At 34.0% G+C, this 27,079-nt stretch overlaps 1 protein-coding gene across 1 annotated transcript; it reads left to right on the forward strand.

The window, feature by feature from the left end:
* LOC107587607 (extended synaptotagmin-1-like) lies at positions 1-27,079 on the forward strand. Its single transcript, XM_016275458.1, has 50 exons — positions 1-629; positions 1,678-1,719; positions 3,148-3,282; positions 3,944-4,017; positions 5,623-5,695; positions 5,786-5,875; positions 7,182-7,237; positions 7,374-7,494; positions 8,027-8,203; positions 8,430-8,512; positions 8,644-8,692; positions 9,142-9,213; positions 9,284-9,370; positions 9,550-9,699; positions 10,368-10,484; positions 10,636-10,812; positions 11,882-11,967; positions 12,057-12,105; positions 12,195-12,284; positions 12,357-12,452; positions 13,009-13,080; positions 13,182-13,268; positions 13,375-13,521; positions 14,948-15,051; positions 15,574-15,736; positions 15,826-16,002; positions 16,087-16,169; positions 16,884-16,932; positions 17,191-17,280; positions 17,957-18,052; positions 18,136-18,207; positions 18,297-18,383; positions 19,152-19,298; positions 19,503-19,651; positions 19,739-19,859; positions 21,763-21,875; positions 22,012-22,120; positions 22,264-22,440; positions 22,538-22,620; positions 22,984-23,032; positions 23,119-23,208; positions 23,297-23,392; positions 23,594-23,665; positions 23,783-23,869; positions 24,508-24,654; positions 24,741-24,880; positions 24,992-25,123; positions 25,457-25,565; positions 26,206-26,255; positions 26,394-27,079. Exons 1-50 carry the CDS (start codon positions 276-278, stop codon positions 26,419-26,421), a joined length of 5,304 nt encoding a protein of 1,767 aa, XP_016130944.1. The 5' UTR covers positions 1-275; the 3' UTR covers positions 26,422-27,079.

The following is a 27,079-nucleotide window of genomic DNA, read 5'->3' on the forward strand; positions in this document are numbered from 1 at the left end:
TGCGTCGTTTCTCGTGGGCGTGGATCTGCCTAAGTAACGGTGTGGGCCACACTTCGGGGTTTTCAGACAGAGATACTGCCACTATACTTCGCTTTCTCGGGTTGAATTATTGATCCGCAGTGATCAGGCAAATCCGACTCATCTGCAGTCCATGCGCGACAGAAACGCTCGACTGGAACTCAACAGCATATGTTGAATTTGAGTTGCAAATAGCTGCGCGCAATCGCTTTGTAATCCTATCTCGACTTTGGAAAAAAATTGCGTACACACCAACAATGTCTCACGTTGATGCAGGGCCGAAAAATGACTCGGACTCCGAAAAGAAGACCGAACCGGCCCAGGACAGTTCAACGGGAGAAATGGACGTCCCTAAAACTAAACTCTTTGATGCCAAGGCAATCTTATGGACTTTTGGCAAATGTCTTACTGCCTTGTTGCCCGTTTACCTGGCTGGTTACTATCGGATGAGCACTAGTTTAGTGGTGTTTGGGATGATGGTTTACGCAGGATGGAAACACACTCGTGAGGCGAAGGAGGCGAGACTGAAATCCGCTATAGAGTTAGTCAGCGACGAACACGAATACATATCCTCCAAATCATTTAGAAGTAGAAGAGACCTGCCTTCTTGGGTAAGAATGCACAAAAGTGTGTCTTTTGTTATTCTTGAAAAAAAAATTGTTATTGATGTATAACGTCCGAATAAACCCACACGTATACTACAAGTGAAACAGACAATGTGTTAATGTAAAAGATATGCATAGCCACAAACAACTAAAAAGAGTGGCGATGTCCGAATCGCGAATGATTTGTTCTTATGAATCGGTTCCTTCGAATGATTCGGATTCGCACGGCTTTTGAAATCACTTCGCTGTTAAGGATAAGCATAGACGTACAACTGAGGAGGATGACATGAACAACTCTAATATTTGACGCAACCTTCTCGAGAACATAGTGGAAACAGTCGTGTTCAACAGAACAACATCTTTTACCACACAAAAAAAAATGTAGTGACTCAAAACAATCAGTCACGGTGAATCGTTTTTTGAACCAGTTCATTGAAAAAAACCCGTCTGAGGGAATCGATTCGCTGAAATGAATCTGATTCCCCAGTGCTGCTGAAGTGTAGGTGTGGTCTGCAGATTTAGAGGACATTTTTCGAGCTGATGGTGGCGCTGTTTTGGTGGTATACTGCATACTAGGTGCTGCATAGTTGGCAAAATTCCCATCGCCCAAATAATTCTGAACACATTGTTGCTTTGTCATCCCTTCCACATTTGCACAGAGTGAGAGAGTCCATAAAAGAGTTTATTCTATATTTGGTCATGTCTCATGGCTGTCATGTGGTGAAAAAAGTATATATAAAATACATTTAAAATGCATTTAAATTAAATAAAACAACATTTATTTATTTATTCCATTTTAATGGGGATATTCTTTCCAAGAGAAATCTAATTATACACTGCAAATAATATATGTTATTGTTTTTTAAGAAAGAAATTATGAATTTGGAGGAAGAATGTTCATGCTAGACTGAGGTGGTTGTATGTGCTGTTTTATTTTTCCATCTTTATAATCACATCCTCTGTTAAAGATGGTTGTACTGACATTTTAAAGCTCGTATGCATTGGCAGTCTTTGCATTTAAAAATGTGTTATTATTTTTTCTTCATAACTTCAGGTAAATTTTCCAGATGTGGAGAAGGTGGAATGGCTCAACAAGGTAATTCTGCAAACATTTTGGTTTACATTTGTTCATTGAGATGCCACATGTAAAATCAAGCCTGTAATCTCATGTATTCCTGAGCCGTGCCTTTAAACCCCACCCAACCAGTCCGTATGACCCTCCCTTATGTCACAACAGCTGTCTGTGACCACACACACTCACACACACACACACACACACACACACACACACACACACACACACACACAAAACATGCGCATGCCTGGTGAACAAAAGCTGCATATGCTATTATTACACATTCATTCTTAACCAAACACTAATTCAACCAACATATGTTCCTGCCTTTGAATTAGTAGATGAGTTGCAATGCATGTTTTTCCAAGAAATTAAATTTTGTATGTCCTTTTGCATCTCTAAAACATTTACAATAAAAATCATTACGATAGTTGCCAAAATACCATAGTAAATATAACACACAATTAAAGATAAAACCCACTTTATAATGATAATAAAAGCTCAAATTAATGCATAACAAAAAATGGAAATTGAAACCAAATGATAATAATAAAAGACAACATAATACATAAAAGGCTTCAGAAAAAAAATTGCTATTTAAATGCTAAAGTTAGCATATTTAGTATTAAGTAAAACATATTTAGTAAAACTTATTTAGTATTAATGGTATATTTAAAAAAATATATTTTTAAAAATTAGTTTTGGGGTTGAAATTAACTTTTCTTCTTGAGATTTACTCTACTGAGAGACAGAAAAAGGAGGAGCATATAGAGATATATCCCTTCCTGGCGTCTTTATTGCATTTGTCCTTCTTTGCGATGAAGCTCATCCCATTTCAGTAATAGTCTTATTATATAATAGTAAATAATATGTGTAAAAGTGCTGCAGCGTGTCGTTAGAGCACAAATATTTAGGCCTGACGTTCTTTATCAGTGATTCACGAGGCAGACATTTTACTCTTGGAAATTTATCCCAGCCTAGACTCTACCCTTGTTGTACCCCATGGTCATGTGTTTTTTGCATGAGTCACAATGCTATTTCTAATATCTGTGGTTTGCACATGCAACGAAACGATCTGAAAAATACCCCGGCAACTGGTGCGTTAGCTTCTGTTATCAGCTTTTCACCTCGCTATAGTAACAAGGCAAACACAACTGGCACGGTGTAAACAGCTGCAAGCAGAGCAGAGAACAGGCATGAGTTAAACGAGCGTTAAGAGAACATTCCATTTGATCATTTTTCAAACATAATGAGAATGTTGCTTTTAAATGTTCCCTAAACCTTCTGAAACGGGTAGTAACATTTAAAAAATGTTAAATGAACGTCCAACTAAAACGTTTCATAAAAAAAGCGTTCCATGAACGATGCATAAATAATCTAAAAAAAAAAAAAAGACACACTCTGACATAAAATATGACACACTCTTTCTCTTCCTGTCTGTTTTTCAAGGTTATCCAGCAGGCCTGGCCATTTATTGGTCAGTATTTGGAGAAGCTGCTGACGGAAACCATTGCTCCATCCATCCGCGGCTCCAGCACTCATCTGCAGACGCTCTGCTTTACGAAGGTCGACTTTGGTGGCAAGGTCATACATGCTCATTCACTTACAGCTACTCAATAAATAATATTCCTATGAAACATTCCCACACATCTCAATCCACCGCAGTGCAAGAGATTAAAAGAGGCTCCAGTGCCACTGAAACGTGTCAGAACAAGCGTTCTGTTTAAATAAATGCTCTAGAGAACAGTATCAACATCTGATGTCTCATGGCAAACATTCCTGTTGAGGCAGTAGTGAAATTTAGATGTTGAAGTCATTTAAAAAATATTGCAAGACTGAAATTGTATATTTTGTTGCAAATATTTTTGCTAATACTGCAGGAAGGTTGTGAGTCAATGAAAAGCTATTAAATCATAAAAAAGTAAAATAAAGTAAATAGATCATTATGAAATATGAAACCCTTACTAAAAATATTTCATTTGATTACCTGTATGTCATGTGACCATTAGCCGAAATCAAGAGAACCCTAAACATACAAGTGTGTTGTTAAATTATTAAAATATTAGCTTAAAATCATAGATGGTACTTCAAGTACATATTTTAGGTCAAAGGGGTTTTGGAATCCCTGAACTATTATACGGCTTTTAGCATTATTGAATAACATTCATAAAGAGACAACTGATTTGCCCAGTTGTCTTGCCTGCATATTTTATCTTCTACAACAGAACTGTCTTTTATTTTACAGCCGATGAAGGTGGTTGGAGTGAAGGCTCATACAGAAAACGAGAAAGGTCAAATTCTGCTTGACGTTTACATCAGGTGACGCATGCATCTGAGATTCTCTGCAAACATGAGGTCCTATAATGAGGGAATTGTCTATTGTCTCTCAGGGAGTGATTTCAAAGCCTTGTGTACTCGATATTGAGTCTGTATTTCACAGGTTGACAAAACAAGATTGTCAAACCGCAGCCAACTCAGATTTGTTCAGCCTGATTGAGTTTCTTCAGAGAAATAAGTGAGAGGATATTTCAATCCTATTGAAAGACTGAAAGGCATTTCAATTTCTTAGTTTCAATTAATTATATTAGTTTTAGTTGTTTTGGACAAATTCAGCAAAATTCCTTAAAACCCTCTACCGCACGCATTATGATGGACCTATAGAAAAAAATAGTTGAATCTTTTTCTTTTCTACAATTGGATAACTTGTAAAAATACATTACAATTTGTACTTGCTGTAAAAAGAATTTTGGAAAAAAATATTATTTTAAGGCACTTTATGATATGTTTCCATATGGCAACAGCATACAATAGTGGATCTAACTTAGAATAAGTGTAAGTTTACTTATAGTTAATATATTTCGTCAGAAATGTTGTTTGTGTTGATTCAATTGGTGCTGTTATAAGCTTTAACACGGTACTTATAATCGACACCTTATACATACTTTCCAACAACTTGTGCTTTTATTTATTCCATTCTTTTTAGCTGAATAATGATTTATAATTTTTTTATTTCATTACATTTTTCATGAATTTTACTTAAACTGCAAATTTATACAGTTAAAACAAATATAATACTGTATATCATGTATCATAAAACCAAAAACATTGCAGTTCATGAAAATGTAGCATTACGCAATCTTATGAGAGGAAGACTATGAACATGAGCCCCCCCCCCCCATCCCATAATCCTTGAAAGATGACCTTTTTTATGTATGAAACTTCACAAAGCATTTTTTTTCATCTGCAGGAACAGCCAGTTCTGCCTTTTTCTTCTTTACCTTGTCATAGAATATGGCCGTGCTCACTGATGTAATGTTACCTGTATTCATATTTAATCAAAAGTAAAATTGCCATTTCAATTTGATTATATCCATAATACAAATTGCATTAACATACGACTAATCAACATTATATCACTAGTATTAATGTTGTTATTGTTACAGTTTAACAGATTATTATAATATTAAAATATTGTTGCAGCTGACCTTGCTAGCTAGCTAAACCGTTTGGCAACACATACATTTGAATGATTTACCAAAAACTAATTTCATAAAAACTTTTTTGAGAGGTGAATATGTCATCATAACATCATAACAGTGATGTTTTCCGATTTTTGTCGAAAGTGACACGGACTGGTCTTTGTTTGTTACTGACGTTTTGGTTTGCTTTAAGCAACTACCGACATGAGACGGCAGTCTATCAGAAATCTCGCCACAGAAAAAAATTGCATGCCATGTGACTTAACCAAAGCACATCATTGGCTAAACTAAGGTCTTCTCTTTCCAAAAAAAAACAAAAATATTCTCTTAAAGAGACAGTGGCAAGGAAATGAACACTATAAGAATGTTGCCATATGGCCACACCATGTGGTAGAGGGTTAAGATTAAAAAGCATCTAATGTATCCTCAACGCGTCTTTTTCCAGTTACGTGGGGGACGTCGAGATAAATGTGGAGGTGAAGAGGTATTTCTGCAAGGCTGGTGTGAAGGGAATACAGGTGAGATTATTCGTTGTGACAGTAGATTTGATGCACACTCCCAATAAATAAATGAATGAGAGTTTATTCCACTTGCGTTTGTTCTGTCAGCTTCATGGAATGATGCGTGTGATTTTGGAGCCTCTGATCGGTGATGTCCCAATCGTGGGCGCTGTAACCATGTTCTTCATTCAAAGACCTGTGAGTTTCTATAAACTTAATCTACACTATGAAATAAATCGGTAACACTTTAGTTTAGGGAGCAATTCTCACTATTAACTAGTTGCTTATTAGCATGCATATTAATTACTAGCATATTGGCTGTTTATTAGGACTTGTTAAGCACATATTAATGCCTTATTCTGCATGATCATATTTTAGATCCCTTAATTCTAGCTCATACCTAAACTTAAAGGGTTAGTTCACCCAAAAATGAAAATTAGCCCATGAGTTACTCACCCTCAAGGCATCCTAGGTGTATGTGACGCAACGCCGACATCTTACGTCATCCTCCCGGAGCTGCTTCCGTGTACAACTGTTGGCGCAAACTAGATTAAAGTGATTATTACGTTTTAAATATGGTTATTTTTCTTACAAAAAACACATCGATTCGCAACAGGAGGCCTTTGTTCACCCCCACGGAGCCATGTGAGACACTTTTTATTATGGATGGATGCGCTTTATTTCACTTCTTTTGGACTGATGCACTGCAACACCCGCTGACTGCCATTAAACAGCTTGGAAGATCAAAGACAATTTTTAATATAACTCCGACTGGATTCGTCTGAAAGAAGGAAGTCATATATGCCTAGGATGGCTTGAGGGTGAGTAATTCATGGGCTAATTTTCATTTTTGGGTGAACTATCCCTTTAACAACTACCTTACTAACTGTTAATAAGCAGCAAATGAGGAGCTTCTTGATGCAAAAGTCGTAGTTAATAGTTAGTTAATAGTGAGGATTGGTCCACTGTTAAACAAAACCAACAAACAAAACAGTTTTTGGCTGTATATGGTTATTGAGTTGCCTAGATAGTTCTTCAGAGATTAAAAAGTTGCTGCAAGACATTAAAGGTTTTTGAAATGTAAAATAAAATAAATCAATTACTAAAATAGGTTAAATATATTTTTTTGTCTACATATCACGTGACCATTAACCGACATAAAAGAACAGTGAACATGCAAATATGTTGTGAAATAATTGAAATATAAATATTTTAGGAGTATTTTAGAAGTGGATCGGCTGACAAAATATTTTGGGAATTGCTGCAGTAGTATATAGTATCATTCTTTAACTGAAGAAAATTGAAGCTCTCCTGGGGTTTTTGAAGCATCAGTACATGATTTTCTAAAAAAAAAAACATTGAGCTTTACAAGGTTCATCTGGTTTCTTCATTTTTGAAGCATTTCTGGAACCTCTTAAGTGTTTGTTATTTCATTAGTACTCGAGTCAGAATGTTAGTTTTGTTGGAATCATGTGATCTTAATCCTTTGCCCTGTATTTGTTAGAAACTGACCATTAACTGGACTGGTTTGACCAACCTGCTGGACGTTCCAGGGCTCAAGTGAGTTTCAGTCATTAGAGATACACAATAACATTTTATTCGGCTCAGTACACTCACTGTCCTGAGCTGCCTTCATTTGTGGTGTGTTTCTCTCTGAATCCATTTAACACTTTCTATCTCTGATTCTGTCTCTCAGTGTGATGTCAGATACTATGATCATGGACGCGATCGCTTCATTCCTGGTTCTGCCCAATCGTCTCACTGTTCCTCTAGTGGCAGACCTGCATGTTGCGCAGCTGCGGTGCCCTTTACCCAGGGTAACACACACACAAACACACAAACAGGCCTTTACAAATGCCAATATACACATTACAATCAACATAAAATGCAGCATTTTGACAAAAACATAATACTTTGGTTTTTGCAATTGAAATTTAAACTACCATACCAATAGTTTGGGCCCACCAAGGCTGCATTTATTTTTTAGAATATAGTAAAAACAGTGAGATTGTGAAATATTATTAAAATTTAAAATAACTGTTTTCGGTTTCTGTTCTGTTTATATATTTGTTTGAATATATATTACATTTAATTTAGTGATGGTAAAGCATCATTTGTCACATGATCCTTCAGAAATCATTCTAATATGCTGATTTGAAAGCCACATTTGCAGTGCAATTAGAAATAGTTAACCACATTTTTTTAATGCAGAAGTAGCATAAAAGTATCTAAAGGATAACGTTGCTTTAAAAAATGGTACAATATAATTTGTTTTCATTTAGGAGTAATGCAGTAATGAAACCGTTCTCTGCACTGCAGTCTCATTCTGTGCATCTTTCTTTCATAAAGGGAGTTGTGCGGATTCACCTGCTGGAGGCTGATGGGCTGGCTTCGAAGGATAACTATGTGAAGGGTGTGATGGTGAGCATGTCTGACCCATACGCCCTGCTCAGAGTCGGGCCGCAAACCTTCAAATCCCGCCATCTGGACAACACACTCAATCCCAAATGGGATGAAATGTATGAGGTAGGTGTTAAAGTGACACCACATTATAATAACAACAAAAAAGCAATAAGCCATTTATTATTATAATATCAATGTGTGATGTAAATGTGATAAACATCGTAATATCATGTGTATCTGTCTTTCAGTTCAAATGTAGAACCATTTACGCTACATTTTGTCATTGATTACCCATGCTGTTACTGTAGGTGTGTGTTTAGTGTTTCATGCATGCGTGTGTGTCCGTCAGGTCATCGCTCATGAGGTGCCTGGTCAGGAGCTAGAGGTGGAAGTGTTTGATAAAGATCCTGATCATGATGATTTCCTGGGCAGGTACCATATCACCGCATTTCTTCTCTGTCCATCCATCTCTCATTTATTCTTTAAAATGTGTTTTTTGCTGTTTGCTGATATTACACTATTCTTATCCTTGCGTCGATTCTCTTTATTCCACTTGTGCTCAGGACAAAATTAGATTTGGGGATTGTGAAGAAATCTAAAATAGTGGATGAGGTGAGAACCTTAATTAATATTCCTGTGTGTGTGTGTGTGCGTGCGTGTGTGCGTGCGTGCATGCGTGTGTGTGTGGTTAACTTTGTTTGGTTTGCAAATCCTTACATAACTTTCACCACAAGACATGAAGTCTACATTGAAGAACCAGTTTGTTATAAACCATTAAAATATGTAAACCATGTTTTGTATATTGCAGTTATTTTTATGAATGTAATTATCACATGGATGAATGCTTGCATATTCTACAATATTACTGTTTTTACTGTATTTTTGATTAAAAAACTGCAGCCTTGAAGAGTCGCTTGCTAACTGTATTTCTGTAAAGTTTTATGAATTAGTTAAACAGTTAAAACAGGAAATCTAATCATATTAATGACAAAATGATAAAAGAACTACAATGCATTTGCTGGGGTGTGTTTGTTTTTAAGTGTATTTGTGTCTGTGTTCAGATGAAGAAAGGCAATAAGGATCCCAATCCGATCGTTCAAATCTCAGTGCAAGATGTTACTCGTGACAGCCGGGTAAGATGCACACCTACCATCCGTCCCATGTGACTCGCTCTTCTCGCTCACTCATTTCCCTTCCTCTTAGATTTGCTGGAATACCGTGAACCCCCAGTGGGAGGACGCTTTCACTTTCTTCATCAGAGATCCAAGCAAACAGGACATTTGCGTACAGGTATGCTAACATCATCTGCCTGGAACTAACATTCGTCTGGTCTGATCTGTTTATAAACCCACAGCTCTAAAGGCTGCTGTAAACGGGGCTCTTATGTGAATGCTAGCAGTATTTTTTCCACACGTGAATTTTGCTAGTTCACATTCATGTTACTTAAGCCATTTTTCCATCTCTTTCAGGTGAAGGATAATGACCGTGTTCAGGATTTGGGAAGTCTGTCCATTCCTGTTTCCCGTCTTCTCTCTTGTCAAGATCTGAATTTGGACGAGTGGTTTAATCTGGAGAATTCTGGTCCAGAAAGCCGCATCCACATCAACACAGTGCTCAGGGTAAATTCATCTGACACACAATACACAATAAATATTATTTTCTTATTATTATCAATGTGTGCTGCTATTTTTGTGGATGAATAGAAAGTTTTAAAAAAAGCATTTATTTGAAATAGAAATCCTTTGTAACATTACACATGTCTTTCCTGTCACTTTAGATCAATTTAAAGGGGTCATATGATGCAATTTCAAGTTTTCCTTTCTCTTTGGAGTGTTACAAGCTGATTGTGCATAGATAAGATCCCTGAAGTTGTTACATTTCCAACGAGTGCTTGCGGTGTTCGGCTAATCACAATGCACTGGGTCAGCTGGCCAATCAGAGCAGACTGCGCTTGTCGGAAGGAGGGGCTTTGTAGAAAACGAAGTGTTTGAGAGAGGCGGGGCATAGAGGACCTACAATAATGTACAGTATTTTAAAAATAATGTGTTTTTTGAACATTAAAGCATGTCAACATATTCTGTTACACCAAATACACAAAATAATGATCTTTAAAAAAGCATCATATGACCCCTTTAATGCATCTTTGGCTTTGCTGTATAAAAGTATTCATTTATTTCAAAAACACAAAAATCGTACTCATCCCAAACCTTTAAACAGGAGTTGATGATGTCAAATGCATTATATTTGGAAAAAGAGTCTCATTCTTTGTTGATGTTATTTCCTGCAGGTGCTCTGGTTGGATGAAGCCGCCGTAACTTCCTCTCTCCTCTCCAGTGACCCTCTTTCAAAGAGTTCTGCATCACGTCCACAGAAGACGACGCCCCATTCCAGCTTCGCCACTGAGGTGTCCATGAGTCAGCACTGTCAATATCTCTATACTATTAATAATGTATCGCATTAGCCAAAAGAGTACGATATGTTCTGAAATCAGCATCCTTTAATGGTCCAGTCGATCATAACCAGCCTCTAAAATCATCTGCTCTTTGTTCCTGTAGGGGATGCTGCGTATCCACCTCGTGGAGGGTCAAAATCTGGTGGCGAAGGACAACATGATGGGTGGGATGGTGAAGGGCAAGAGCGACCCGTATGTCAAGATCCAAATTGGAGGTGAAACCTTTAAGAGTCAAGTGATCAAGGAGAACCTCAACCCCACTTGGAACGAGATGTATGAGGTGGGAATGCTGGGAAACACATTTAGAAATCAACTCCAGACACTATGTCGGGAATGGTATGCTACGGTACTACTCATGCAATTTATGCAGTTTGTAGTATGTATATTCTACATTTTTATTAGGCATGTAGGCTTTTGCTTAAAATGTGCTGTATACAATTAGAGCTGACTGCATGGAATACTTTATCCCATGATGCATTGCGCTCTACTTGACCTTTCATTTCCAGAATCACAAACTGAAATCGATTTAAACCACAATTTTAACTAATGTTATTTTTTTTATTAGACTGCTAAAGTTATTTTCTTAAAAACTTGAATTCTTAATACAAAATAACCATATTTATTTCCAAACATAACTGGATATGACACATTAAATTAAATGTACATAATATATTTTATATATTTATATTTATTTGTTTTAAAAATGTAATATGGTCATGCAACAGTGTTTAAAATGTGTATTTTTACATGTTGCATGCTGTTCACAATGCAATTCAAAAGGCTTTACAAGCATAAAGATGTAATTAAAAATAATACTAAAGTAGTTTATAATTAACTATAAAAATAACTATTGCATGTCAGCGGATATGTACGATTTACATACGATTCTTAAAATAATAATTAAAAAATTATTTAAAAAAAAATAGTAGTCTGTATAGCATATTGCAAATTAAGCCCAATGCAGGTGTTCAAAACATTTATTTGTGGGACTTTTGCCTTATTAAATTTAAATAATGCTAATATAAATCATAAACGCTACAATAGTGTATAACTATCTAACAAAATATAAATATATATATGAAAAAATATATAATATAAAAAATAAACTTATAATATAATAAAAATAACTGTTTTATGTCAATAATTACATACTGTTTACATGCTATTTTTAATAAAAATATAAGTCCGTATACAGTAGATACTGTAAATTATGCGTTACGCAGGTGTTCAAAACATTTATCTGTTGGACTTTTTTTTCTTATTTAAGCTGCAGAATCTTTACCAAATGATTGTTTGACAGCATGACAAAGTATTTGTAACTTTTTTTATTTCCCATTATTATTTTAAAGGTGGTTTTGACGCAGCTTCCTGGTCAAGAGTTGACACTGGAAGTTTTTGATAAGGACATGGACATGAAAGATGACTTTATGGGCAGGTATGAGGACTGCTGTCAATATAATCCATAAGAACTCTAAGCATGGTTTTGTTTTAGCATTATGTAGGCATATATTGTTTTTCTTTTAGGCTGAAGATGAATCTGAGTGACATAATCAGCTCTCAATACATTAATGAAGTGAGTATATGCGCATCAGTTGTATTAAGTCTAAAAAATAAGCTGTATGAATATACTGATACATGTGTGCTTTTGTGTTTGTGTGTCAGTGGTTTACTCTGAGCGACGTTAAGCGTGGCCGTGTTCATCTCGCTCTGGAATGGCTGCCCGCTGTAACACAGCCAGAGAAACTACAGCAGGTGAGCAAAACCAATCTGTGTTGACAATGCATTGATAAAACTAACTGGTTAACTGGGCAATTTATTCGTCAGGTGTTGCAGTACCAGTCAAAGAGCTCATACCTGAATAAGACAGTGCCGACTGCCGCTCTCCTGTTTGTGTATGTGGAGCGTGCGCATGAGCTTCCTGTGAGTATGACACAAATGACATCTCTTTAATATCTTAATATCTCTGTTGTTTAAAGGAAAAGGAGACTGGGATCCTCCTGTTTGATTTTTCTTCCGAGAAGAAGACTTTCGCAATTTTGCATGTATCTCCTCTAAAGTTTAACTGTGCTAGTATTTGTCAAGAAACAGTGTGCATTCAGAAGTGCATTCAAAATATTTGGCTGATATACAGCTATTTGAAAATCTGGAATCTGAGGGTGCAAAAAAATCGAAATATTGAGAAAATCACCTTTAAAGTTGTCCAAATGAAGTTCTTAGCCATGCATATTACTAATCAAAAATTAAGTTTTGATATATTTACAGTAGGAAATTTACAAAATATCTTCATGGAACATGATCTTTACTTAATGTCCTAATGATTTTTGGCATAAAAGAAAAATCAATCATTTTGACCCATACAATGTATTTTTGGCTATTGCTATAAATATACCCCAGCGACTTAAGACTGCTTTTGTGCTCCAGGGTCACATTTGCTGTCTGAGATGTTCTCATAAGGCTTATTTTTTTCTGTGTTTAGTTGAAGAAGAGTGGAAAGGAGCCTAAAGTTGGAGCTGAGCTTATTTTGAGAAGAACTTCTCATAGAACCACGGTGAGAAACTGTTTTTGCACAAATACTGTTGAATTAATTCATTAATGATGTGTGGCTACAATTCATTATTTTTTTCTTTTACTTGATACGGTGTGATGAAGGTATGCGATCGCACCAGCTCTCCCCGGTGGGACGAGGCATTCCACTTCCTGGTTCAAGATCCATTGAACGAAGACCTTGTTGTGAAGGTTAGAGAATGCAAACAGCACATTTTTGTTATACAACTGTAGTGTTTGGCTTGCAACGCACCCTCCCACCTGACTTGAACCTTTCTACCTCACTTTGTCTCTGCAGTTGACCCACAACTGGGACTTCTCTCTGGGATCTGTGGTGATTCTCGTCAAAGAGCTTCTCTCTGAGCCAGATCTGATGCTGGACCAGTGGCTCGATCTGGATGGAGCGTCACCCCAGAGTCAGATTCTGCTCAGAGCTCAGCTGAAGGTAGAACACACACGCAGACATATTCTATTATTTTAAAAGTTTTTGAAAGAACCCAGGCTGCATTTATTTGATAAAAAAATACAGTAAACACAGACAAATTGTGAAATATTATTACAATTCAAAATAAATGTTTTCTATTTTAATAGATTTTAAAATGTTATTTATTCCTGTGATGCAAAGCTGAATTATCAGCAGCCATTACTATTACTCATTTCTCTTCATTGGCGCTTAATATTTTTTGTGGAAACCATGGTGCATTTATTTTCATAATTTTTGGATGAATAGAAATTTCAAAGGAACAACATTTTTATTAAATGGAAGGTCTTAAATCAGAGCTGAAACTCTTAAATTCATGAAGTCATGGCATTAAATCTTGCATGCACTGCAAAAAATGAATATTTTCCTCTATTTTTGAATTCCATTACAAATATCTAAACATCCTTGAATCAAGACACATTTACTTTTGAGAGGCAAAATTAAGAAATGAATTCTTGTTTTCTGATAAATTGAAATAAATGCTTAAAACAAAAACGAATATCTGGCAGTAGGGTTTGAAAATTACTTTTCCATTTGAATTAAGTTGGTTTTCTGAGCACATTGGCAGATATGTGACCCTGGACCACAAAACCAGTCATAAGGGTCAATTTTGCGAAATTGAGATTATACATATACACTGAATAAATAAGCTTTCCATTGATGTATGGTTTGTTAGGACAGGACAATATTTGGTCGAGATACAGCTATTTGAAAATCTGGAATCTGAGGGTGCAAAAAAATCTAAATATTGAGAAAATCGCCTTTAAAGTTGTCTAAATGAAGTTCTTAGCAATGCATATTACTAATCAAAAATTAAGTTTTAATATATTTACAGTAGGAAATGTACAAAATATCTTCATGGAACATGATCTTTACTTAATATCCTAATGATTTTTGGCATTAAAAAAAATCTATAATTTTGGCCCATACAATGTATTTTTGGCTATTGCTACAAATATACCCCAGCGACTTAAGACTGCTTTTGTGCTCCAGGGTCACATGTGTTCCTTTTTTATTAAAAACTTGTTCATTTTGAGCAGTTTAATGAAAAAAATACTTATTTTGTCATGTCAGTTTGCTTAAGTAAATGCATCTTGATTTAAGAATTCAAATTATTCATTTATATTATACCTTCAAATTATTCATTAAATTGTCTTTACTTGGTCTTTTCAAGTCTGGTTTCCAAACAAAATAAAATTCTATCTGACCCCAAACTTTTGAATTGTAGAATGAAAGAGTAGCCTATACATTCTGCAGAATATCATGTAAAAGTTTCAAGAAGAAAAGAATCTGGTTCATTCAGTGGTATATGATGGCAGAATTGTCCTGTCTGCTTGAACTGTCCCATTAGAGTATTTGGTATTGATGTGATGTTTTCTTTATGTTGTAGATTCTTTGCTCTAAAGAGACAGAGAGCTCTGAAGACCATGAGGAACCTAAACGTCCTGAAGTGTCCAGCATTAGAAGAAAACAGGAGGAGGAATTAGTACAGATGTGAGAGGAGGAGAATATTCATGTGTCGCAGTGCCTTAAAGGGATAGTTCACCCAAAAATGAAAATGTGTTGTTTACTGCTTACCCCCAGGACATCCAAGATGTAGGTGACTTTGTTTCTTCAGTAGAACACAAACGATCCCATTAAACTGAAATTCCTATTTACGATAGATCTGCAGAACTACCAACTGATATTTCGCTCGTAATTTCTCTTCAAATTTAAAAATCACTTCTCTTTATAAAACCAGCATGATGAAATCCATCGACTAGTTAATAACAATAGAAATAATCAGTAATAATTTTATCATAAACAGATGTATTTAAGTAAGTGTTTGTTTATTGTTTATAGTTGACTGTTAAGTGTATTTATGGATATTTATTGATTGATGTTTAAGAGGAACAATGTTTTCTGTTCATATTGTTGCATGTTATGTAACTTCTTTGGCCACGTAAAGTGAAAAGACTTAAGAAATAAACTTTTTTTGACTTTGACGTGTGTGTCTGTTTGTTTGGGGGGTCTTAGGTCTAGCTTTGAAGAGGTCCCACCATCTCCTGTCAGCAGGACTTCCTCTGTGTCAGTCCCAGAAGAGGAAGAAGTCCCAGAGGTCACAGAGGACCCAGAAGTTTCCAGTTCAGATGACCTTCGACCCTTGCACACCATCCCTGACCCCAGCTTTGGTGCTGAGGTGAGAAATGTTAAGATGGATGGTGGACTGTTGATATGGCTTATAAAAGCAAACATACCAACATAATGGGGTGACCTTATGTTTTTTAGGGCATGCTCCGCCTCCACCTGCTGGAAGCTGAAGATCTGATTGCAAAGGACAACATGATGGGTAGGATGGTGAAGGGGAAGAGCGACCCGTATGTCAAGATTCATATCGGAGATGCAGTCTTTAAGAGTCATGTGATCAAGGAGAACCTCAACCCCACCTGGAACGAGATGTATGAGGTGCGTTTAGGTCCTCAGATGTTGTTTTAGTTGATATTAAACATGGTTTTCAAAATAATATCCTGTGATCAATGCTTTTTCCAGCTGGTTATGACCTCCAGGTCGACCTCTGATGTCCTTGTGGAGATTTTCGACAAGGATGTGGACAAAGATGACCTTTTAGGGAGGTATGTGGCCATGTTTTTATTGCTAACTAAAGCTATAAAAAAAAACTGTGCGTTAATTGAAATAAAATATAAATATTAGATGAAAAATAGATGAAAAATGTAAACAGAAATTAGAAATGCTAGTTGACATGCTAAAATTACTTTAAAACTGAAATTATAAAATATTTATATATATATATATATATATATATACAGTATATATATTTAGTGCTGCCAAACGATTAATACAAAATAAAAGTTTTTGTTTACATAATATATGCGTGTGTGTACTGTGTATATTTATTATGTATATATAAATACACACACATGCATGTAGGTATTTAAGATAAATGTTATGTTTATATATTAAATATATTTATATATGATATAATATATATCAATATAAATAAATACATGTAAATATTTTCAAAATATATGCTGTATGTGTGTGTCTTTTATATATACATAAATATACACAGTACACACATATATTATGTAAACAAAAACTTTTATTTTGTATGTGATTAATCGCGATTAATCATTTGACAGCACTATATATATATATATATATATATATATAACTAAATAAAAATAATAAGTATATACAGTATAAGCAATGAAAATGCAAACTAAAATCAAAAGATGGAAAAATAAATATAAAAGCTAATTTAAAGCATGTATTACTCGTCCATGTCATGTAATGCATATTTGCATATTAATTTTGCTTGGCCACAGGATAAAAATCAGCTTACAGGAGATCATTCAGTCCCAGCTGACTGACAAAGTGAGTGATTCATCACTGATATCTTTCCTCATTCTCTTTAATGTATTTATTTTGAGCAATTTAGAGATTGATTGAATTAAATTGGCATTTACAGAGGATTGCTAATAAGTTTACTGGTAAGGTGAGAAAGTGCCATGTTAGCAATTTAGTGGTATTACTGTTTTTTGATTATTCATTTCAGAGTAGATAATGTTTTTATGTAATGATTAATCATTTTTAGTTTTGCCAATTTAATTGTGTTTTCTTTCTCTGTGTCAGTGGTTTTCTCTGAGTGACGTCAAACATGGCCGGGTTCATATGATTCTGGAATGGCTGCCTACAGTCACACAACCTGACAGACTACAAAAGGTCATCATTAAATCTGATGTTATGTTATGTTATGTTATGTTATGTTATGTTATGTTATGCAGACTTATGTTTTTTGAGTTTTAAAAGTAGTTTGATCTGTATGCGATCCATCTAGAATTTTTTTTTATTTAATGAATTTATTTCAAGTACCTCCTGAAATTTTAAGTGATTCTCTAATATTTCAGTAAAAATAATGAATGAAATGAAAAATAATAAATTTAATGACTAATTTTGTATGATCAGAGTAAAGTGTTATATTTGATGGTTTAATTTTAATATAAAATTATTTAATTTAAAAATATTAACTTAACATTTATGACATATTTTGAATATATATTACATATTTATATAATTTAATTTGCTATTTTTGGAGTTTGCTTTTTAATTTTACTTGTGATGTATGTATACACAGGGTCAAGATTAGTTTACCTTTCAGTAAAAATAATGAATACATTTAAAGAGTCATTTTGCATTAATGATTAATAAATGTAATTACTCATTTTGAGTGTTAGATCAGGATAAATTGTTACATTTGATGTCATTATTTTAAAATTAAATAATTAAAAAATATTGTTTTAATGCATTAATTATTAATTTCTTCGTTTGTTTAATGTGCATGTATTTTATATGGTTTAACTTGGTGTTCGAATTTCTTTTCTTGTTTTCTTTATGTCAGGCTCTGCAGTTACAGTCAGAGCATTCGTACCAGAACAAATCTGTGCCGTCAGCTGCTCTGTTCTTCATCCTCTTGGAGAGAGCTCACGACCTGCCGGTACGTCTTACAAGCATCATCACACACAAATACAGTTACACTATATTGGACGGAATTGTCCTAATACTGTGTCATGTGTGCAGCTGAAGAAGAGTGGAAAGGAGCCCAAAGCTGCTGCAGAGCTGGTGTTGGGTGACATTTCTCATAAAACCAAGGTGGGAATTTGTGCCCTTTTGTAAAGATTAAGTTTTGTGTCAGTTTCTGACCCTTAATATAAGCAACTTCTTTGCTGGTCTGTTTAAAGGTGTGTGACCGCTCCACGTCTCCCGAGTGGAGTGAAGCTTTTCACTTCCTCATTCACAACCCTACAGAAGAAATTCTTATTATAAAGGTAAAATAGATGGAATTATTATGCTTGCTGCTTTTATTATGCATTACATTGACTATTTATAATATGTATAATATAGTAATTAATTATCTCATTATTAGTATTATTTTATGTATAATAAAAGTTATTTATATATATATATATATATGAATGATAATACATTTTAATTTATTATAATATAATTTATTTAAATTAATTTGATTAATTTAATCTATAACAATACTACTACTAGTAATAATAATAATAAATCATAATAATAACTATGATGATGGTGAATGATGATTATTAAATTTGTAATACATTTAAGTTATTATAATTTATTTACATTTAAATTAATAATAAAAAAAGAATATATTTTAAATAAAAATAATAATTATAGTAATATATAACAATACTTCTACTACTAATGATAATACTTTTTATTATTATTTAAATAAATATAATTTATGTATACCACATATTCAGAGACTATATGAAATATTTGTACTTTTAATATATTATTATCTAATAATTTGTATTATTTATAATGATATTAGAAATATATCATATTATTTGTCACACTGCTGGACCATTTAGAAAAAGGCGATTAGTTACAGGACCTAAAGTTTACACTTTCCCATGTATAGTAATATAAATTTTAACTTGATTTTTCAGTATTGGTATAGTCCATGGACACATTGTGCATCAAAAACACTTATATATATATATATATATATATATATATATATATCCTTGTTACCTTGTTCATCTTTTTCTCTCGTTTCACCGTAGCTTTCAAGTGCCTTTGAGCAGCCCTTAGGCTCTGTGGTTCTACCAATCAGAGAGCTGCTTTCAAAACCAGATCTACTGATGGACCAGTGGTTGAGTCTGGATGGAGCAGGTCCTGACACTCAGATTCTGCTGAGGGCACAGCTTAAGGTCAAACAATGATTCTTATTGCTTTTTCTAAATTCTACTTTAATTACCTTTAATAATTACCTTTTTCAAATTGTCATTTCAATTCATAAAATAAAGAAACATGTATATTGTATATGGATCTCTTGCAATTAGTTATATGTTGGTGTGTCAAATCTAGACCATTTGAAATGTATAAATGGCAAAATTACTCTACTTTAATTTCAGATTTTGGATTCAAGTTTGGATTCAAGTGTCCTTCATCGTAAGAAGCCTGTTGTTGAAGAAGAGCATTCGGTGAGTGAACAGCGTGAAGAAAAAGCACCAGTCGCTGCTGCAGTCAGTAAGGAGTCTGAGAAGAAAACACTGACAAAAAGGTTTGTTTGTTTTGGTATGATTTCTGATTTCATAAAAGTCATATTGCTTTATTTTGAGAACTAAACCAGACTGGTTGTGACCAACAGGGTCAGTGAACTAGCAGCCTTTACTTTACCAGTACCTGCAACACTGCCTGAAGAACATCAGAAACCCACGTCAGACACCCATCACTCGCCATCTGTCCCGAAAACACTGCTTGACACTGAGGTTAGTTTGTGTGTGTAAAAAGCATAACTCACTTGAAGATTTTATTTGAATTGATAATTAATTTTATAATAAATATTTTACTTTAAAATTAAGTATTTTAATCATAATGGCATTATTTAAATTTTAATGTAATACATTATATTATAAATTATTTCTTTTCTTAAATAATTTCGTTTCATATAATTTAATTTTTTTATTAAACAGTATTTCAGATCCATTATATATATTACATTAAACTATGTTTTGGGGGGAAAAAATAGATAAAAAAAAAAAAAAGATTAAATATGGCACAATAAACGTTAAAAGTGAATGATGAAAAAGCTTCCTTTTAAATTATCTGCTCATTAAAGACATTGTTGCCAGAGTTAATTTTGTATAATTGAGATACTATCATGGTACTTTTATTGTTTTGAATTATTTTTTATTTCTGAATTTAATTTTAGTTTAAGTTTTTGTCATTGTTCATACTAGTTTTTTATGTCTACATAGTTTTTATTAATTAATTTCTTCAGTTTTAGTTTTCAAGTTAAACTAAATGAAGATGAGAAATGTTGCTTTAGCAATTAACAGAAATAAAAGGTCTGTGTACTTTTGCATCCATTAATTTTTCGATTTTTAACCCACAAATGAAATACAGAACATGCGGTTTTTCTTTAATGGTTCAAACACTGATGAATAGAATAAGCAGACACAAACTCATTTTCATTATTCAAAATTCGTATTTCATTAAAAACCATTAATTGTTTTTTAATGTACAGTGGGTACGGAAAGTATTCAGACCCCCTTAAATTTGCTTCCTTTTAAATTATCTGCTCATTAAAGACATTGTTGCCAGAGTTAATTTTGTATAATTGAGATACTATCATGGTACTTTTATTGTTTTTAATTATTTTTTATTTCTGAATTTAATTTTAGTTTAAGTTTTTGTCATTGTTCATACTAGTTTTTTATGTCTACATAGTTTTTATTAATTAATTTCTTCAGTTTTAGTTTTCAAGTTAAACTAAATGAAGATGAGAAATGTTGCTTTAGCAATTAACAGAAATAAAAGGTCTGTGTACTTTTGCATCCATTAATTTTTCGATTTTTAACCCACAAATGAAATACAGAACATGCGGTTTTTCTTTAATGGTTCAAACACTGATGAATAGAATAAGCAGACACAAACTCATTTTCATTATTCAAAATTCGTATTTCATTAAAAACCATTAATTTTTTTTTAATGTACAGTGGGTACGGAAAGTATTCAGACCCCCTTAAATTTTTCACTCTTTGTTATATTGCAGCCATTTGCTAAAATCATTTAAGTTAATTTTTTTCCTCATTAATGTACACACAGCACCGCATATTGACAGAAAAACACAGAATTGTTGACATTTTTGCAGATTTATTAAAAAAGAAAAACTGAAATATCACATGGTCCTAAGTATTCAGACCCTTTGCTGTGACACTCATATATTTAACTCAGGTGCTGTCCATTTCTTCTGAAAGAGTGAAAAATTTAAGGGGGTCTGAATACTTTCCGTACCCACTGTATATAAATGCTCAATTTAATTTCTATACAGTCTCTATACAGACGCTTTTTGAAAATGTTTATTAAAGGTGCAAAAATTCATGAACAAAACTATCTGAAAAGAATATTTTACTTTTTCGAGCAGCATTTTGTGTGTACGGTTCTACTTTCAGTTTTGGTTTTCAACATAGCGTTTAAAAATACAACACCCGTTCTTTTTTCTTTTTTCGTAATGGTTAAAAAAAACGAATAGGCGCAAAAGTACACGGACCATAAATTAAGTTCCATTTTTGTTTTTTGTTTTTTATTCTATTTTAACACATATTTTGACAAATGTAAAGGTTTACTTTAATAACTATAATAACTCTGATTGTTGCTTATCATTTACAGGATCTCAGCAATGTTCCTGATTCCACTACCAGTGAGGGTGGATGTATGGAACCAGTCAAAACATTTGGATCAGCCCATGAAGAGCAAAAACACATGGAAAAAGCAGAAGAGCAGTGAGTTAAAGATTTGAGATGGTTTTGTTAATCCTGATTTAGCTTTAATTAACAAAGTAATATATTATTGAAAATCATAATAATGACGGGCCATCATATACAGATGAATTTTTGTGTGTTTGTTCATGCTAAACAGGTCTGGCAAGAAGGTTTCTCCCAGTGTCCCTGCAGAGGAGTCAAAAGTCTCTAGCTCTACAGACGTACGACCCCAAAAGACTAGCTATGACCCCAGCTTTGGCACCAAGGTGAGTGTTATCCTTTTGTTTAGGTTCTGTGATCAGTATACCCTTTTTTTTTTTTTTGGTATAGGTCTTGGGATGTTGGAACATATCCTACTTGGCAGGATCACATTAGCAAATGTTATTATTGTTTAATATCTGTCCCATAGGGGGTGCTGCGTATCCATCTTTTGGAAGCTCAGGATCTGGTAGCCAAGGACAACATGATGGGTGGGATGGTGAAGGGCAAGAGCGACCCCTATGTCAAGATTCATATCAGAGACACAACCTTTAAAAGTCATGTGATCAAGGAGAACCTCAACCCCACCTGGAACGAGATGTATGAGGTGGGAATGCTGGGAAATGTAGTTTGGAAAAATCAAGGTGTAACAGAAATTACTTTATAAGAGATTAATAGTTGTGTTTCCCATTTTTATTTACTAGATGGTTCTGAGTCCTGATAATAATCTAGATGTGAAGTTTGAGGTCTATGATAAGGATTTTGAATCTGATGATTTCCTTGGAAGGTTAGTACATTTACAACCACTATTACTCATTAAAGCGCAAGTCTTAAGAAACCAGATTTTTTTGCATTATTACATAATTTTTTGGGCCAACTAGGCACATTCCCTCACCATTTCATATGTATCATGGTAGTATTTGTTTTCAATTTATGTTTATGATTTTAAAAAAGAAAAAACATTGTAGGTCTGCCTACTACAGTACACCATTTTCTGTAATATGTAAAAAAATAAATAAATAAATAAAGTTTTTGCTGTTGATTTTGGGGTGAAATATGCCCCAGATAAATTTTCATGAAATGTACTCTAAACTTAAAAAATATATTCATTAAATAAATGACATTTTACTTTGTCTTCGTGTGTGTTCAGGTTCAAGCTCAAACTTGGACATATCATCAGTACCCAGTATGATGATGAAGTGAGTATCAACACATTTGGCTCTGGTTTGTAAGATCACAACACAGTGAGCACATTAATCATTTCCTGCTGCCTTTTCTTTTCCAGTGGTTTACTTTGAATGATATAAAACACGGTCGAGTCCATTTGGTCCTGGAATGGCTTCCCACCTCAACACAGCGGGATAGATTGGATCAAGTCAGTTTTTCATCAAGACACACAGATTCTGTTGATTATTTGTTTTATATCAGATTGACTCAGTGATAAAAGTTGTCTTTTTTACTAGGTAATGCAGATGCAAAGCTCTCGGATCTACCAGAACAAGTCTGTGCCGTCAGCAGCGTTGTTGTTTATTTATTTAGAAAGAGCTCATGATCTGCCTGTGAGTCTATATACTTCTATACACTGCATATATGTATGCATGTATTTCTATTAATTATGAGTATCACTGTATGAATATTTACTAGAAATTGTCTTTATTAAAGCAATCTCTATAAAGTATTTCAATGACTGTAAATGTAATGAAAGTTCTGTTAATAAAAAGATCCTGTTAATAACTCTTGATGGTTGTCTTGGCATCTAGTTGAAGAAAAGTGGAAAGGAACCCAAAGCTGCTGCTGAACTTGTACTTGGAGCAACATCGTATAAAACCAAGGCAGGAGAATTTGGTCTATAATAGCAATCATGCAGTACTATAAAATGTTATGTGGCATTTATTTTAATTCATTTGTAATATATTTAATTTCCTTATTCTGTGCTCTCTCATGTAAAGGTGTGTGATCGATCAACTTCTCCTTACTGGAATGAAGCATTTGACTTTCTGGTTCACGACCCCAAAAAGGACATGCTTGTCATTAAGGTGAGGATATTTTAGCCTGAAATGCCGTTAATATAATTTCGTGAAGATTAGATGCAATGAAGAATAAACTAATATTCAGCAGCTGCAATATATGACAATATATACTTAAAATTAGAGCCCGACCGATATGGGTTTTTTGGGGCCGATACTGATATTAGGGGGTAAAAAAGGCCGATATTTTTTGTGTATATTATAGTACAGTACCAGTCAAAAGTTTGGTCCATTTCAAGCATTTTATCTGCATTATATGTTCTGTAAAACAAATTCATATCGGCGGCATATTCATCAATACCGATATATTGGCGACAGGCTCATATCGGCCCGATAATATCAGTAAAACGATATATCGGTCGGGCTCTACTTAAAATTGTCATTATTGTATACACAGTGTACACATCAACAAACCTAAACTAACTCGCTCCGCATGACAGTAGTTGACCTGAAAGAGAAACTGATTGTAGAAGAAGAGTTTACACTAATGCCTCTATTGCACCCCTTGTGGCAGCACGAGAATACAACAAGAATTTGTGTTTAAAATAAAAGGGTTTCTGTGTTATGCTTCACACCTTAAATTATTTCATATATAAATTAATTATATAATTTCAGACTCTCATTTGAGTTATTGTCATTCTGAGCAGATCTCAAGTGCCTGGGACCAACCTATGGGCTCTTTGGTTCTACCAATCAGAGAGCTGCTTTCAAAACCAGATCTACTGATGGACCAGTGGCTCGATCTGGATGGAGCTTCACCAAAGAGCCAGATCCTACTCGGGGCACAGCTGAAAGTGAGACAACTTGAGCTATCTTCACTCATTTTGATCATTTTTGAGCACAAGATGTTTTGTTTAACTACTTTTTCTGTTTTATCCAGATCTTGGATTCAAAAATGGCCGCCTTAATAGCCATGGGTTCAGGTCCTGTGTTGAGTAATATGCAGACGGCCACCACTGGTCAGATCAAAATCTCCCTTTCCTTCCAGAAGAAGTTGACAGTGATCATCCATGCATGCAGGTGTGGTGTGATTAGAAACCCTTTTGACTCATTTCAAGTTCAGAAGTTGCCTACGTAATTCTGAAGTTTGAGGTGAAGCAAGTGAGGACGTTCTGTGTTGTGTGTTTTCAGGGGTCTGGTTACATCATCTAAGGACAGCTTAGACACCTACGTCTCCCTCATTCTGCTGCCGGATAAAAGCAAGGCCACAAAAAGAAAAACAAGTGTGAAGAAGAAAAATCTGAACCCAGAGTTCAATGAAAGGTTAGGAGACTGTGTGTGTGTGTGTGTGTGTCCATGAATAAGGGAGATCTCAGTGAAGTCTCATCAGTTCTGTGAACTCCGTATTATGGTAAATTACCTTACTTTTGCGTTGGAGCACCATCTAAACACAATGGTGTGTTAATATAATTATTTAGTAACATATCGGAATACTATAAAGATAATTTTCAAACAATGCATTGTGTAAATCTGTCTTTTGATTTTATGATCTGAAATGTGTTTGCATTTTCTGTCTTAGATGTGAAGTGGTTTTAAATGTGTTTTATCAGACCTTGACCCAGTGAGTGTGTCATAAACTGGAATGTTGTTCTGTAGGTTTGAGTTTGATATGAGTGTGGAGGACGCTCAGAGACGAGAGCTCAGTGTTTCTGTGAAAAACGCATCCTCGTCCTTCATGAATCGAGACAAAGACTTGATCGGCCAGGTCAGTCCGCCTGGGCTCACTTCAGCTCTACAGAAAAAAATAAACATTACAAAAACAGTATTTTTTTTCTCTCCTTGTCCATTTAAAAGATCTAGACATTCTCCATGATGTCTAAAGATAATATTCTTCTATAATTCTTAAGATAATAAGAATTGTTTTCAGAGGATTTATCTTGAATTATGAGTTACTTTTTTGTATTCTTTGTTTTAAATAAAAATTTACGAAATTTAAAGTGCACATGATGTTTTTAAATATATATCTTTAGATATTTTTACTGTAAAGCGAGACAAAAAAATGTGTCCTATGACTTTGTGCCATGAACAAATAACAGATTTTTATTGAATTTCATTTATGTAAATTAACTAAGAATAAAATGATATACAATTAACTATATAATTTTATTTGTATTCAATTTCATGAATATTTTAATGTTCATATTTAATTTTTATTTTAAAAATAAAATTATATATAAATAAATTGTTAAATTTTCTAAATATTTTAATGTTTATAATATAATTTTATTATATATATATATATAATTTTAAAATTTTTTTTTTTTTTTACAATAAGTTATATTAATAATATTTATTTAATTTTAACAATTTTAGTGTGTTAATGTATTGTTGATTTATTCTTGTAGGTGCAGATAGACCTGGGACATGTGGACTTAATCTCTGGAGTCACAGAATGGTTAGTTTTGGTAACACACAAATATTTTCCCATGGAATTATTTATTTATGTTGTTCTGATATCTGTTTAACTTCTTCAACGACGGAATTTTTATTTTTGGATGAACTGTTCCTTAAATTGGTTTTCTTTCTCTGTCAGGTTTGATCTAAAAGAAGAGCAGAACTAACTGAACACAATGCTCTTGACCTGAGCACTTCACAGCCAACCTTAAACTTCTTCCTGAAGTTCATCAGGTTAACTTCGCTGCCGTGTATCGCTGCCAGTGCTTCTCTTCCCTCTTTTTTTTTTTTATAACTTCACAAACACATATTTCGTCCCTCCATCTGTTTAGCAACAGATGATTTCGAGTGACCAGTTCATGTGATGAATGTGATTGATCATTGTGGTTTGAACATATTGCTGCATTGAGTATTATATCAGAACTGATATATAAATTGGTGATGTCTGTAAAGTCAGTAATCAGACGACTGAATGTTAACCGTACGTATTTACAGAGATGAATGTTGAGCAGGTGTCTGGAAAGAGTCGTCTTTCTGTGCAGGTTGCAGGGACGTCGCATTTGTGCTGAAAATTGTTTTAAAATGGGGTTTTAAAGCAAAGAAATGTTTTTGTTTTTATCAAACGTGAGGATACAATAAGAAATCTTGTTTAAATGTACAAATTCATGAAAGATTATAATTGACAGATCTTGGTGCACCAAAAATCTAAAGTGGTTTTATTTAGACAGTCTACATATCACCGCCTAAAACTTTATTTAAGATAACTTATGTGCTGTTACCACTGCAGATCTCCACAATCATAGTGTTGCGCTTCGAAAACTAGCT

The sequence above is a fragment of the Sinocyclocheilus grahami genome, unplaced genomic scaffold (assembly GCF_001515645.1).
Source record: "Sinocyclocheilus grahami isolate Dianchi unplaced genomic scaffold, SAMN03320097.WGS_v1.1 scaffold94.1, whole genome shotgun sequence".
Taxonomy (NCBI): domain Eukaryota; kingdom Metazoa; phylum Chordata; class Actinopteri; order Cypriniformes; family Cyprinidae; genus Sinocyclocheilus; species Sinocyclocheilus grahami.

Excerpts from the sequence above, each read along its gene's own strand:
- LOC107587607 (XM_016275458.1), top strand. The coding sequence starts at position 276 with ATGTCTCACGTTGATGCAGGGCCGAAAAATGACTCGGACTCCGAAAAG. Across the intron at positions 18,053-18,135 it reads AGAGAGCTCACGACCTGCCG|CTGAAGAAGAGTGGAAAGGA; the intron begins GTACGTCTTACA and ends TCATGTGTGCAG. Across the intron at positions 25,124-25,456 it reads AACCCAGAGTTCAATGAAAG|GTTTGAGTTTGATATGAGTG; the intron begins GTTAGGAGACTG and ends GTTGTTCTGTAG.